This window comes from Sminthopsis crassicaudata, chromosome 5 (genome assembly GCF_048593235.1).
Source record: "Sminthopsis crassicaudata isolate SCR6 chromosome 5, ASM4859323v1, whole genome shotgun sequence".
NCBI lineage: Eukaryota > Metazoa > Chordata > Mammalia > Dasyuromorphia > Dasyuridae > Sminthopsis > Sminthopsis crassicaudata.
The window spans coordinates 10,402,332-10,416,921 of record NC_133621.1 but is presented as its reverse complement, the minus strand read 5'-3'; the positions used below and the strand labels follow the sequence as shown (position 1 = coordinate 10,416,921).

Genomic DNA, 14,590 nt, shown 5'->3' with positions numbered 1-14,590 from the left:
TGCTAGCTGTATGACCTTCAGCTATTCACTTAACCTTGTTTACCTCAGTTCCTCATATATAAAATGAGCTGGAAAAGGAAGTGGCAAACCACTCTAGTATCTTTGCCAGGAAAATCCCAAATAGGGCCCCAAAGAATTGAGCATGATTGAAATGACTGAACAATAACAACAACACTGACCTATGAATCACCAATTTCCCTGGTTATAGTGTATCTTTGTCTGTTCATTAAAGGAATCCCCTAAGGACTTCTACAAAGTATTGCTTCAGTCTTCCAATTGTTGTACATGATTGAAAATCATAACGTGATTTCTTTGTTTTGAAATTTGCATCATACTTTAATAGAAAGAAGTTTTGAGCCTGAGGACTTGGATTTAAATCTTGGAACTCTAATTTCCATGCTAACTCTAACTTTCTGACTTGAACCCTAATTCCACTTACTATCCATGTGACTTTGGGAAAATCATTTCTGCCATCTGTGCCTCGGTTTCACAACCTCACAGACGGGTACTGGATTTGAAAGTTGGAAGGGACCATAGTGAGCATCAAATCTAAAACTCATATCTGAAGGAGATCCCACTGTCATATGGACAACTGATTCAAGCCAACTTGAAGACCTTCAATGACAAGAAGACTACCAGCTGTAGAGGCAGCCCATTCTCTGTTTGGACAGCTCTAATTATGTGAGGCTGTTTCCTGAGAAGGAAATTGAGATCTGCTACCTGGAGCAGTAAAAATCTGCATTCAAATTTTCCCTCAGACACTTATCTGCTGTGTGATCCACATAACAAACTACATGACCTCTCTGGACCTCACTTTCCTCAACTATAAAGGAGAAATAATAGGACCTACCTCACATGGCTTTTGTGAGGATCAAATAAAATAATGTAGAAAATATCTGTCTCTTCCTCTCTCTTCCCCTTGTTTCTCTCTTTCCTTCCCTTTCTCTTCCTTCTATCTTGTTATTGTTGTTGCTATTCTTCTTCTTCTCTTCCTCCATCTCCTCCTTTTTTTCTCCTTCCCCTTTCTTTTTTCCTATTCTTATTTCTCCTCCTCTTCCCTCTCTTCTTCCTCCTTTTGTCTCCTTCCCCTTTTCCTCTCATTCTTTCTCCTACTCTTATTCCTCCTCCTTTTCCCTCTCCTCCTCCTCCTTTTCTACTTCCTCTACCATCACTCATCTTGTTACTTTGTCTTTGCATCCCCAAACTCTCTAGGGCTATAAGTTGTAGAGAAAGTGCAAATCTATTTGATATAAAAACTAGGAATTCCCTATAAAAATGAAATAACCAGACCAATTCCTATTCCTATATCCTTTATTTCTATCCATGGTTCCGAAACCAAATAGGAGCCTAATACTTATCAACTGAATGATTGAAAAAATCATAAAGTTCCAGTAAACTTCTACTCTTACCTTTTTGAGCTTGAAAACTACAAGTGTCATGTGCTAGCAGACCAAAGATGCTCTTTGGGTTCCTCTGACCACCACATACAAATTGTTAATTGGGGCTATAATGTGGATGACTGGTTTGCTCTAAATCATCAGTGCTTCTTAGAAATGACTGCTAAGGTTCTATTAACTGCAAAGCTTCAATCTTTTGTCATGGTTAGCGCTGTCACAAAGTGGAATAGGAAAGCTTCCTGGTGTCTTTCAGAAGAGGTGGGAGGGCTTCTCATCACAAAGGCTTCAAAAGGGATACCTGTTCACAGCTAGGTTGAACTAGATCACATTTAGGCTAGTCCCTCAAGGATCTAAGACTCTGGTTATTGAGCATTTTACTTCTTTGTGATCAGATCCAGGAGTTTAGATATTCAGATGAAAACTCTCTTAATCTAGCTTACTTGTCTGTCTCTATAAAGCAATTAATTTCGTTTTCTTCCAGAGCTCGGCTTTTCTGAATAGTTAGATCAGAGGTTCTCAAACTACGGCCCACAGGCCAGATGTGGCCCACTGAGGATGTTTATACAGCCCCCTGGGTTATGGCAAATGGGCTGAGGGGCAGAGACAGAGTGGGAGCTTTTGTTTTTACTATAGTCCAGCCCTCCAACAGTTTGAGGGACAGGGAACTGGCCCCCTATTTTAAAAGTTTGAGGACCACTGAATGAGATTGACTGAAGTAGGTTAAGGGATCAGGTAGACAGTTGTCTTCATTTACTTTCCTGGTGCCTTTTTCAGTCACAGGAAGTGTACTCAGACATTCTTTGCAATGGAAAACAAATTGCCTCAGTTGTTTCCTCTTCATTGAATGTTTTTCCTTCCTCTCATCAACATTCAGTTTTACTTCTGAAGACTAAATGAAATCTATTATGTATTCATATACATATATGTTTTATAGTGTACCATTATGCCAGATTCACAGAAGAGGAAGAATGATTGGCACGCGGGACCACAATCAATAACTGCCATCTCTCTCCAGGCCATGGCATCATACCAAGCTTAAGGGATCTTATACATTCTGTCCAGCTCTTCAGGGAACTCTGAGCATCCTGGGTATCTATTAGACAGCCCTTCAATATCTCTACATCTAACACTCTACATCTAATATTTGAAAAATACCCTTTCAAATAAATGAGGTTACAAATAAAAATGGAGGTCTAACGATCCAAATGGATAAAATCAAAGTCCAGAAGATCAAGATTGATGTTGAAGATATTTGTTTGTGGGCAAGTAAAAGAAACTTAAATTCTAACATCACTAGATAATCTGACTTTGTGAGTTATTTTTTGTTCTCTCACTTTTAAGAGTCCTCATTTTACTATAAGGACAGTACTGGATGTCTTACATGGCTCTGCATTTAAATACAAAATTTAATTTATGTTTTAACATAGATAATTCATACAACATGAGCTGGTTTTTATGAATTAATTTAATACCTAAATCAAAAGAACCATTGAATTTTTAAAACTGCTTGAATTCTTTAAGATCACTGTCTTATTGGGTAGGAGAAGACCTGGATTGTACAGAAAGTAATAGAGACCCAGGATTACCAGATGGATGTAATATTACCTTGTGCAAAGGGTAGGGAGGAACAGAGAAAGGAACAGAGAAAAGTGTTGGGAGAATCATCCAAGTGGGAACACTTGGGCAACCTCTTGTGCCTCAGTTTCCCCAAATGTAAAATTTGATGATTTTAGGATTCCTTACAAATTTACATCTATGCTTTCATGATCCAAGATCCTCTGAATTCCAAAAAGTAAGTTTGGATACAAGCTATCCCAAGAAGAGAAGGAAAATCCTCAGTGAGTTCCTGCAGACTCAATGTTAGATGTTTCTTAAATCTTAGAAAGTTGACTTGGTGAAAGGTCAAGAAAGAAGAGGGATGGGGCAACTAGATGTCACAGTGGATAGAGCACCAGCCTTGAATTCAGGAGGACCCGAGTTCAAATCTGGTCTCAGGCACTTAACACTCCTTAGCTGTGTGACCCTGGGCAAGTCACTTAACCCTAATTGTCCCAGCAATTAAAAAAAAAATAAAGAAGGGGGATGCAATCAGCTCATCCAAGGTGGGAAAATGAGGTGACTACTTCATAATCTGATGTAAATGGTGATGATAAACTTACCTGCCTTAAATATAATATTATATTCATTTTATTATATTTACCATGTCTAAACCTCCAATCGGACTCGTGTCATGAAAAATCCAGAAATGAGATCAGTCTTTGGACAAAGACCTCCCCATTGCTGAGGGGAAATGCAGTCAGTCATGCCTGCCCAAGTGCATTTAGGCAAGACCTTTTCCTCTTCATGGTTAACAGGTACATTGAATAAGGCTTTTTAGATACCTTGAAGACAGGGTTCAGACTTGAAAGGGACTTTAGAACTCATCTAGTCCAATTTCACCATTTTATGAATGGGGAAACTGATCCCAAGAGAGGGGAGGTAATTTATTCACTTATGTCACAGAAGCAGGATTCCAAACATTACTCAAAAACCTTTATTGTTTCCACTCTATTATGCTGAGCAATGAGGATCCGGGATGACACATGGACAACCCCACTATAATATTTCTAGGAAGTTGAACTAGCTTCTGCTCCCTAGCATATCTAGAAACTATTCAGCCATCATCACCAATCAATTCTTGTTTTTTAAAACATGAATACTTGAGAAAGTATTAGCTTATCAGAATATTGAAGCTGTCAACCAACAAAGCCTGGAGGGAAAAGGACACAGGTTAGGAAAGCTTTGATGGATGACAAGAAAAATTTGGGAGCAACAGGAGGCAGGGTTAAGAAACAAAATAAATACTTCCCAAAATTCATGTGGGGATTTAGCCACATCCCTGTTATTCCCAGTCTGTCTGGGGCCAAATGAAGCCAAATATAATCCAGTTGCGATGAGTGATGAGCAGCTGTTTTGTGTTAACATTGTCTGAGAAGAGACTGGGAACTTTAGGAGGAAAAAAAAAAGCCTGAAAGAGCAGGTGGCTCTATGGGTAAGGCTTGATGGGAGACTGAGTCTGCCTAACGATGCTGCTTAAGAATCAAATGAGTTTGAGATTATAAATGAAAGGATCTGGGATTTTGTAACTATGGGGGACTTCCGAGAGTGGGAAATCCCTATGCCAATGCAGATTGCAGATCAGAGTGGAATCCACATCTGTGATTTAGTAGACAAATCTCCGAGTTGCCTGAGGCATTGCACATGGTCACATTAGGCAGCATGTGTCGGAGGAGGGATTTGAACATGGGTCATGCAGAGGGCAAAACCACTAACTTTTCCTCTAAAGTAGGATTCCTGTACTTTAGATTAGACAAATGAGAAAGGAGAGCCTGGATGAGATGGCAGAGCTTAGGATAGGACCTGGTAATAAATACCGTTGTCATCTAATTGTCAGGATAATTAGTCTACTTGCCAGAGCACTGGAAAAAGAAGATAAGGCCAATCAATCAGCATTTATTAGCTGGTTGGTTGTTCATTCTCCAAGAGGAGCAAAATGAACTCACTATGTTAGAGTGGAATTATAGTGTGTCCGACTGTGACTGATCAGACTGACATGAGCTCAGATTGCTCTGCCACAGGCCGGGCTCAAATAGTCCCTATGAACTTTTGGTGTGCTTCTCTAATTTTGTGCATCTCACATTTCTTTTGGGCTAATTCAATTTTTCTTTGCTCAGTGAGCATAGTATTCTTTGATGAGAGCACGTCATGCTGGGAAGTCCTGTGCCATTATCTCCTATGTCATACAATCAATTCTAAATACTAAGTGTCCAGTACTTTTCCAACTGCTGGAGACACAAAAAGAGGCAAAGATAGTTCCTGTCCTCAAGGAGCTCCTAATTTAATGAAAGAGACAACAAGCAAACAAACATGTACAAAGTATATGCTGGGTAAATTGGAAATAATTAACAGAGAAACGGTTCTGGGATTAAGATGGGGTAAAGAAGCCTTCCTGTGGAAGATAAGATGTAATTTAGTCAGTGGTCAAAGCTGAGGAGGGAGGGCATTCCAGGCATAAGGATGAGAAAAGGCCTGGAGCCCAGAAATGGAGTGACTTGTTTGTGAAGCAGTCAGGAAGCCAGTGTCATTGATGGAGAAAGTAATAGCTAAGATGGCTGGGCAGACAAAGTGCTGAAAGTCTGGCCATAGAAAAGGAGATGGTTGGAAAGATGAAGTAGACGATGGCTCTTGGGTTTTTAACCTTTTCTGTGGCATGACCCCTGTGGCAGTCAAAAAATGCGATGTCCCTTAGCAGAATCAAGTTGAGAAACAACCGAGAGAAATATTAAATTTTAGATAGTTGTTAGTGAAAATGAAGATGTAATTTTTTTTCTCCATTCAAGTTCATAAAGTCCTGAAATCTATTCACAGAATATTCTTGGGGAATCCATGAACTCAGGGTTAAGAACTCTTGATCTAGAGATTGTCATTGAGTTACATACCTGAGGAAATTAATTTAAAAGAACTAGTTTATCAAGATATTCAGGTAGTTGGAAGAATTCTCCTGGCCTTGAGTAAAGGGGAAATGTTTAGGAAGCAAAATAACATGAAGGATGTGAGCAGTACTAGCTTGGGGGTGTGTGGAATAAGACAAGACTGGAAGAATGAAGATGGGCAAAGATCATGCAGGAAAGAAAGAACAATATAGCTCTGTTTCACAATTATTTAAACCAAAATCAAGGAAGAATATAAGATCTAAAGAGTGATCAGGAAATCACAATGGGTCATTCTTTCAACCGAGGCCAGCAGAAGGGAGACATCCAGAGGCTAAGGAGAGGTCATGATCGGGATGATATAAGAGAATTATGATGTTCTCACCTTATGAAGACTGAGACTAGAACCTATCAATCAATGGCAGAGCAATAAATGGAGTCCTCAATAGAGCAAGGACAAGAGTAAGTCTGCAATTATGTTCCTCTGATCTTACAGCAGCACCCCAGATTCAGCCCATATACCCAAGGTGATAGGAAACTCATACCATGGGTAAGCCAGAATTTCTGTTGCTCTGAACTTAGAGAGACTTCCAGAGAGCTGAAAGGGATTGGAATCAGTAGCTGTCAACTGGAGCTCCAACCAGGGGCAAGCTTGGTAGGTATATCATCAAGATATCACTCAGAGCCTATAAAGAGTGAAGGGGATGATCATACTTTACTCTATATTAGATCATGTAGGTGATTGGAAATTTGCAGGTCTTTTGTTTTAGGTCCCCTGATATTCTCAAAGAACACAGCATTTAACAAAAACTGCAGGAGAAACTAGAGAATATAGATCAAGCTCAAATAAAGCCCAGACATTCCATAAATAAACATTCTCTCCTCTACATATAATCTAATTTAGGAATTGAGGTTAGAAGAGTCAGTAAACAAAAAAGATACCAACGATGAAGGATTATTTTTGAGCTAGAGATATAAAAGATACAAACTGACAAGAGAACAGCTCCAAATCATCAAGTCTCAGAGAAATATATAAGTTGGTCAAAAGGTAAAGTAGAATTCCTGAAAGAAATGAAGCAAGAGTATTATAAATCAAATGAAACTCTAGAGGAGAGAAGTAGAAAAGAAATGAGAGCACTAGGATAAAGACTTGGTTTAGTATATGAGGTACAAAACTTTAGCCAAATAACAAGTGCCTTAAAAATGATTCAAACACAAATTAATAACTTCATGAAACATGGTATATTTTGCATTTCTTTCTCTGCATACCCATTATTTTCACTAGACAGAACATGACATCCTTCAGGGCTGAAACTGTTCTGTTTTGGTCTTTACATCCTTAGCATCTACTTTAGAGATCAGCATAAACACTTAAACAATGTTTGCTGAATGCAATTGATAATTCCCATGTGTCAGTCAAAGCCTTCCCAACCAAACCGGCAATAATCCCTGCCTTTATCCATCTCCCCCCAATTTGGTTTTTAGTATATTTATTACCATTCTCACTCTATGTATTATAATAACTCTTATTAGTTACTATTCCTCTATGTACTGTTTCCCTATCCAGCTAGAATGTAAGCTTCTTCAGGGATGGAGACTAAGTTTTTTTCCTTTCAGCTGCTATCAAAACTACTATGATGACTTAGAACTAAAAGGGATCAGGGTTAAATTCAATCCGGTCACATACGGGACACTGCTGTTCAGATAGATGAATTAACTTTTCCAAGGTCACAATCCAGTGACGACAGATCTCTCATTACAGGCCATTTCTTCTCTCCAATAATCCAGAGCCTTTTACGCTAGACCACAGTCCCTTTCCCTAAGTCAATAAATAAGTAAGCAAGTTAAACCAAGGAACTTCAAAAGAATATGACCCAAGGAACAGTTTAAATGAACAAACCTGGTCGCAGCTGGATGAGCACCTCCCCAGGGCTGACTTGAGTATTCACTTCACTTCCCGTGGGTATCGTCACAGCAACCGAAGGGGATTCTATAAAATCGGACAAGCAGCCTTTGCTTACTAAGTTGGAAACAATGTCACAACGTTCACTCGCTGCTGCTCCAGCCATGAAATCCTGTTAAGAAGCAAAAGCACTGGTGGTTTGAAGGCATGCAACATCTGTTGGACTCAAAGAAATCCAGATTAGCCTTCCCAGAAATGGGATAAAGATATATAACACCTGGAGGATGCAAATGGCTAAAGAAGTGAATTTACTTTCATTTAAATCAATTCAATTCATTTCAACAAACATGGTACCAGACATTTGACAAGAATAAGAGTTTCTCTCCACATAAAGATTACATTCTATAAGGAATCCACAATAGGCATATGTGGTGGAGAAAAAAAAAGGCAAACCCATTATATTTTTAAAAAGAACAAAAATGGGAATGGAAAAAGGAATAATTACTGAATTTAATTGAACTGAAACATTCTGAATCAGCCAAATTTATAAGAAATAATACTAAGTATGTCAAATATTACTAACTAGTCACAGTAGAAGATTATCTTGTTAACACTTCCTGAATATTTGCCTGGGGAAAAGAAATGTAGCCAGAGTGGAACACTTGTTCTTTCCAAATATCAAACTGGATTTTCAGGGAATCAAATTGGTCATTTATTATAGCTCATGGTGTTGGAATACTCTATCATGTGTCCAGAAAGCAGACACCAATTTAAATTGAAAAAGTACGAGGCTGCGTGACATAGGCTAAGAAGTCTCTAGTAGGGTGAGTGAAGGCCCAAGGTGTGAGGTTCAAAGATTACTGTGGCATGGGGAGGAAAGAAGTTGGAAGGGTTATAACTAGAGTCTAGGGCAAACAAGTGTGCCATGTAGGGTCTGAATGCAGGTCTTCTTAACTGGTCCAAGCTGCATTTTTGAAATGAAGCTCACTTAACTTCTTGGTCTCAGTTTCCTTTATCTGCAATAAGGGGATAAAAAAAATGTGATTATGTTCATCTTATAGGATCAGGATGAGACTTAAATGAGCAGGCTGCAGTGCCAAAAGGAGCACTGGATTTTTAATTAAGGGTTGTGGGTTTGACATCTACTTTGGTAATCTACTAGTAACCAGTAGCCAAATTACTTAAACTCCTGTACCTCACTTTCCCTCTATAAAATGAAAAATAGAGATCTGAATGGTGTAAGAGGTGGATATTCAAACAATCTTTGCCTCTTTGCTCTGATTTTAATCCTGTCTGTTCTAGCTAAATCGTGACTTTTTCCATCCCCCTTTTCTCAGATTGACTATGCAATACAAGCTTTCATGACTGGCTCCAGAGCTCGCTCTCTATAAGACAAAATCAAGATCAAAGAAACACTTGGATAAAAGAAGTGAGAAGAAAACATGGCAATGCCTGTTATTGGACAGACATGGTGAAGGGAAGTTGGCAAAATAATACAAATTTTGGACCTTTTCTCAAGCTTCAAAGAGCTCACTACAATGGGCGCTTTACTTCAGTTCTTGTTCAAGATGCTTGCAGAGAGCTAATGACAAGCTTAGACTCCCTCCCTCTCCCCCCTTCCTTTTTGTGTCTTTACTCATTGCCCCTGTGCTGCCCCCCATCTCTAACTTAGCCTATTGAGTCTGAATATGGCTGAGGAATCCTACCCACTATTGAAATTGCTTAGCTAATATCGTGCCAGCTCTATTCTTCCAGTCTGTTCTCGCAAATATTATATGGACTTTGAAAAAATGTCCAAATAGTTTACTTTTTTAAATGTTGCTTTTTCATTTATTTTTGTATTATTTTTTCATTTATAAAGCATTTATTGTTTCTCTCTTCTCTTCATTGAAAAAAGAAGAAAAACAAACAGGAAACCAAGACAAAATATAACAAATTGACATAGTCAAACAAAACAAATTCCATTGGTGGTCAGGTCCAAGAATGAATATCTCATTCTGCATCTTGAGTCCATCACTTTTCTCTCTGTCAAGAGGTGGAGCAAACTTCATCATTTGTTCTCTGGAGTCATAACATAGCATTGCTTCGATAAAGAGTTCTTTCAGATTGTTTTTTCTTTTCTTTCTTTCTTCCTTTTGTTTTTTCCTTCCTTATTTTCTTTATTCCTCCCTTCCTCTTTCCCTCCTCCCTTCCTTCATTTCTTTCATTTCTGTTTTTCATTTCTTTCATTTCTGTCTTTCATTTCTTTCCCTTCCTTCCTTCCTTCCTTCCTTCCTTCCTTCCTTCCTTCCTTCCTTCCTTCCTTCCTTCCTTCCTTCCTTCCTTCCTTCTTTCCTTCTTTCTTTCTTTCTTTCTTTCTTTCTTTCTTTCTTTCTTTCTTTCTTTCTTTCTTTCTTTCTTTCTTTCTTTCTTTCTTTCTTTCTTTCTTTCTTTCTTTCTTTCTTTCTTTCTTTCTTTCTTTCTTTCTTTCTTTCTTTCTTTCTTTCTTTCTTTCTTTCTTTCTTTCTTTTCTTTCTAATTTTGTTCTTATAGTATGAATTCTCCCCAGTTCTATTCATTTTATTCTTCATAATTTCATTATGAATCTTCCTGGGTTTTCCTGAAACTATCTTTTTTATTATAGTTTAATAGTATTTCATTGCATTCATTTACAATAATTTGCCCAGTAATAATCCAATGGAGGGCATACCCATAATTTCAAATTTATTACATATCTATCTATCTATCTATCTATCTATCTATCTATCTATCTATCTATCTATCGATCTAGAGCTGATATAAATGATCTTTGCATATCTGGGTCCTTTCCCTCTCTCTTTGATCTCTTTGGGTCACAGGCCAGTAGAGGTTTTGGTAGTCAAAGAACTCACACTAAATATGACTTTTGGACCAAAATTCTAAATTACTTTCTAGAATGCCTGAACCTCTTTACAACTCCATCATCAAAGTATTAAAGTACCTCTTTTCCCTTTGCAGTCCTGGGAATATTTATCATTTTCCAGTTTTGTTAGCTTTGTTAATTCACTGGATGTGAGGCAATACCTCAGTCATTTTTACTAACTTTTCTGTAATTATTTGTGACTTGGGAGTATTCTTTCATATGGCTATGAATTGCTTTGACTTCCTCCCATGAGAATTGCTTGTTAATATCCTTTAACCATTTATCAATTATGGAACTGATCTTTGTTCATTTGTTTCAAAGCTCCCAAGCATGATTTAAATTCACTTTCTTATTTAAAGACTCAGATAAATCCCTTAGAAAGCTGAGAGAGAATCCTTGTCCCTCAAAATTACAAAATCCAGAATGCCAATTAAGCTCACAAACTGCTTTTACAAAATGATTTGATTAAATTGCCATTAAGATTCCTTGCTGTTCTAAATTTATGATCCCATGAATATATATGTATATATATATTGACAAGCTACATATTTGTATATGTATACAATGTTCATATTGTATATATATGTATATATATACATTATATCACTTTATAAGCTTTAAAGACCTACATAAATGTCAGTGAAAATAATTTATATTATTATTATTATTTTATTGCTTGCCACCATCATCAGATATAATAGCTCATAAATGCCTGAGGGCAAATACTGCCTAAGAAAGTCATCTTTATTATTAACTACATATATATTAACTATTTCATGTTCAACTCTAGATCAACTATCCTAAAGTGGGACAAAATGCTACAATATGGTAGATAGAAAGAAAATACCCAAGGAATTTAAAACATATGAATAATTCAGATAATTTGGGCCCAGAATTACAAGGGAATATGACTATCTCCTCCTCTATCCCAACATATATCTTTCCTCTAGGAAAAAAGAAACACATCAACTATCCAAGTTTTAGATATTTTCTCCCAGTTCAATGGCATGGAGTAGAAAGTACATTAAGCTTTGAGTCAAAAGACATAGATTAAAATCCTAATTCTGTTTTCTACTTGTGTGATGTTAAGCTAGTCATTTCAACTCTGTAGACCTCAGTTTCCTTCTGTTTAAGGGAGAGGGTAAAATGAGATAATATCTGGGCTTTCTTCCAGCTCTAAAACTATGATCTTATGGGCCTTGAAGTAATTATGGATGACATTGGAGACTTTTGCCCTGTGTCTCAGCTGAGGAATCGTTAGGTTGTGGTACAGGATGTCACCATCATTGGAGCATTAGAAACCTTGTCGTTCTTGGCAGGAACTATTCACTTGTAGATGAAGGGCATGGAGTGATTCTTGTCAAATGCATGTCACAAAGTTTAGAAATCAGGAGAAGTAAAAATGATGGATCAAAAGATTTGTTTTCCTTGACATTGGTACTAAGAGAAATGAACAACTGGAGATGTCTCCAGATAATCTATAAGTCTTTGTCAAATCCTCAGCCTTGCCTCTAGTAGCACTGGGTACTTTTCTCCTTCTGGTCTCTTTTTTACCTTGTTGAATGGACCATTACTCTTCCCTGATTCTACTCCAACCTGTTTGACTAGTCCTCCAGAACCTTCTCTAACTCCCTACTACTTCAGCTTGCATTTGTCTCTTTCTCTTGGTGATCTCACCTTTTCCCAGGAATCAATGATTGATTTTATTTAAATTGCTCAGCATATCTAGCCCAGATTTTTTCCCCCAGGCTAATTCCCTCATATATCCTTCCTCAATATCTCCTTTCAGCAATTTCTGCAAAACAACTCATTTCCCACCCCAAATTCTCCCTCTCCATCCTATTTCCCTACTTCTCTTGACTCCATTTCTACCTCACAGTCACTCAAAACTGAAACCTCAGTCAGTCTTGGATCCTTCTTCCTTTCCCTCCCACTGCTCCTCTGACAACAATCAGGTGTCAAGTCTTACCAATTTCATCTTCTTAATGACTCTGACACCCACTCCCCTTTTTCACTCCCACAGCATCACTGCAGAACAGATCCTCATCACAAAAATCTATTATAATAGTTTCCTAAATGAGCTCCTTGCCTCCAGGCTCTGCTCTCCCCCAAACTACCAAAATAACTCTCCTAATGTACAAGGCTTGCCATCTTTGCCTCCTACTAACCATCATCAGTGGCTCCCTATTGCAGGATAAAGCAAAAAAAAAAAAAACAGTCCTTAACCTGTCCCTTCTAAAATTACCTTTTATCAACCTATATTTACCAATTCATCTTCAGGTCTTTTATCCATCCCTTGGAGCATGAGCTCCTCAAGTGTAGGGACTGGTTTTGCTTTTGCTTTTTAACCACAGAAGTTGGCACAGAACCTGGCACACAGTAAGTGCTTAATACATGCTTCTTGAATAATGGATTATCATTTAAAGCTCCAAATTTTGTTTTCCAGACTGTTTCATCTATTTTCTATTCTTCCTTTGCTATGACTAACTGTCCCCTGATCTAGTCCATTATTCTTTCTATGTAACCCATTTTCTAATTCTCTTTCACCTTCTCTGCCTCTCATAATTCTGATCTCCCTTCAAGGTCTAACTCAGATCCAACAAGATCTAACTCCTTCATGAAGTCTTTCCTCATGACCTCAGATTACAGTGACCTAGATGGAATCAAATCTCCCTGAAGTTCTCATTTTGAGATCCCTTTCATTATGATGTTAGGTGGAATAGTAACTAGAAGACTGGGCCTTTAGTTAGGGAGAATGGGGGTTGAATCCTGCCTCAGCCATGAGCTGAGGGATCATAGGTAAGAAAATTTTACCTGCCAGATTATTCATCTGTGAAATGGATATGATAATCCTTGTATTTTCCACTTTTTGGAACCATTGTGAGAAAAGTGTTTAGAAAGTATAAAGGGCTATAGAAATAGGAGCTATGAGTAATGACAACACCTCTCTCCCAAATCAAATGGCCCAATAAAAGTATTTAGCGTAGAGCCTGACACATAGCAGGCACTGATAATTATTTACTATTATTGATTTCCTTTATATGGTGACATATATTTTATTACTTTTCCAACTCATATGCAGATTTATCTCCTTCACATATACTCCTATCCTCCTCAGTGAGTTTTCCCTTATAACAAAGATTTATTTAAGAAAGCTCCACAAAACCTATTAATATCAGATACTCCATTCTATATTCATAGTCCTCTATTTCTTCAATGTAAGATCCTTCTCATTCAATTGCATGTATGTTCAAAGGCAGCTAAATGTATAGTGGATAGAAAATTGGGCCTGTAATCAGGAGGACCTGCATGAAAATCTAGCCTCAGACACTTCCTAACTGTGTAACCTTAGGCAAGTCATTTAACTTCTTCCTCAGTTTCCTCAATGTAAAAATGGAAATGACCCAGTAATAACACTTTGCCTCCCAAGGTTATTGGGAAAATCAAATGAAATAATGCTTATAAAGTGCTTAACAGTGCCTGGAACATAGTAGGCATTATTCAATAGTATAATTATTATGATTATCAAAGACTCTAGAAATGGGAATTATAGTTATGATATTTCCTCAGGCTTTGGTTAAGTTCCAAAGCTGCAAAACATTTAAGTCCTGGCCTCTGACTGTTGTCTGAGGACTAACCCAGAAAGGTTAACCAACTCATTATCAGAAGCTTAATCATCAGGGATAATGGAAGCATTTTTAGCCTTAACAATTGAGAAAAGCACCTGCAAAGGCATAGAAAAAAGTGGGTCTACAATAGTCATCCTCACATGTAAGAAGTGATAGATCTTTTGAAGTAAGAGAAACTAGCTTTTTATAGAAATGCAAATAAATAGTATTCTGATAAAAAGATTGAGTCTTTGATTTCAGAGATGCTTTGCTTCAGTGACAAATGCAATCCATCTTCCTCAGTCAAGTTCCCTAAAGCTCAATATTTTCCC

General features: G+C 37.6%; 1 protein-coding gene across 2 annotated transcripts in view; it reads right to left on the bottom strand.

The window, feature by feature from the left end:
- The window catches only part of ITGB8 (integrin subunit beta 8), a 119,372-nt gene that overhangs the window by 63,100 nt on the left and 41,682 nt on the right, over nucleotides 1-14,590 (bottom strand). For both annotated transcript variants that reach the window (XM_074268496.1, XM_074268497.1), the window contains exon 3: nucleotides 7,767-7,941. In XM_074268496.1, the coding sequence (XP_074124597.1) occupies nucleotides 7,767-7,941 (175 nt within the window). The remainder of the gene's footprint in view (nucleotides 1-7,766; nucleotides 7,942-14,590) is intronic.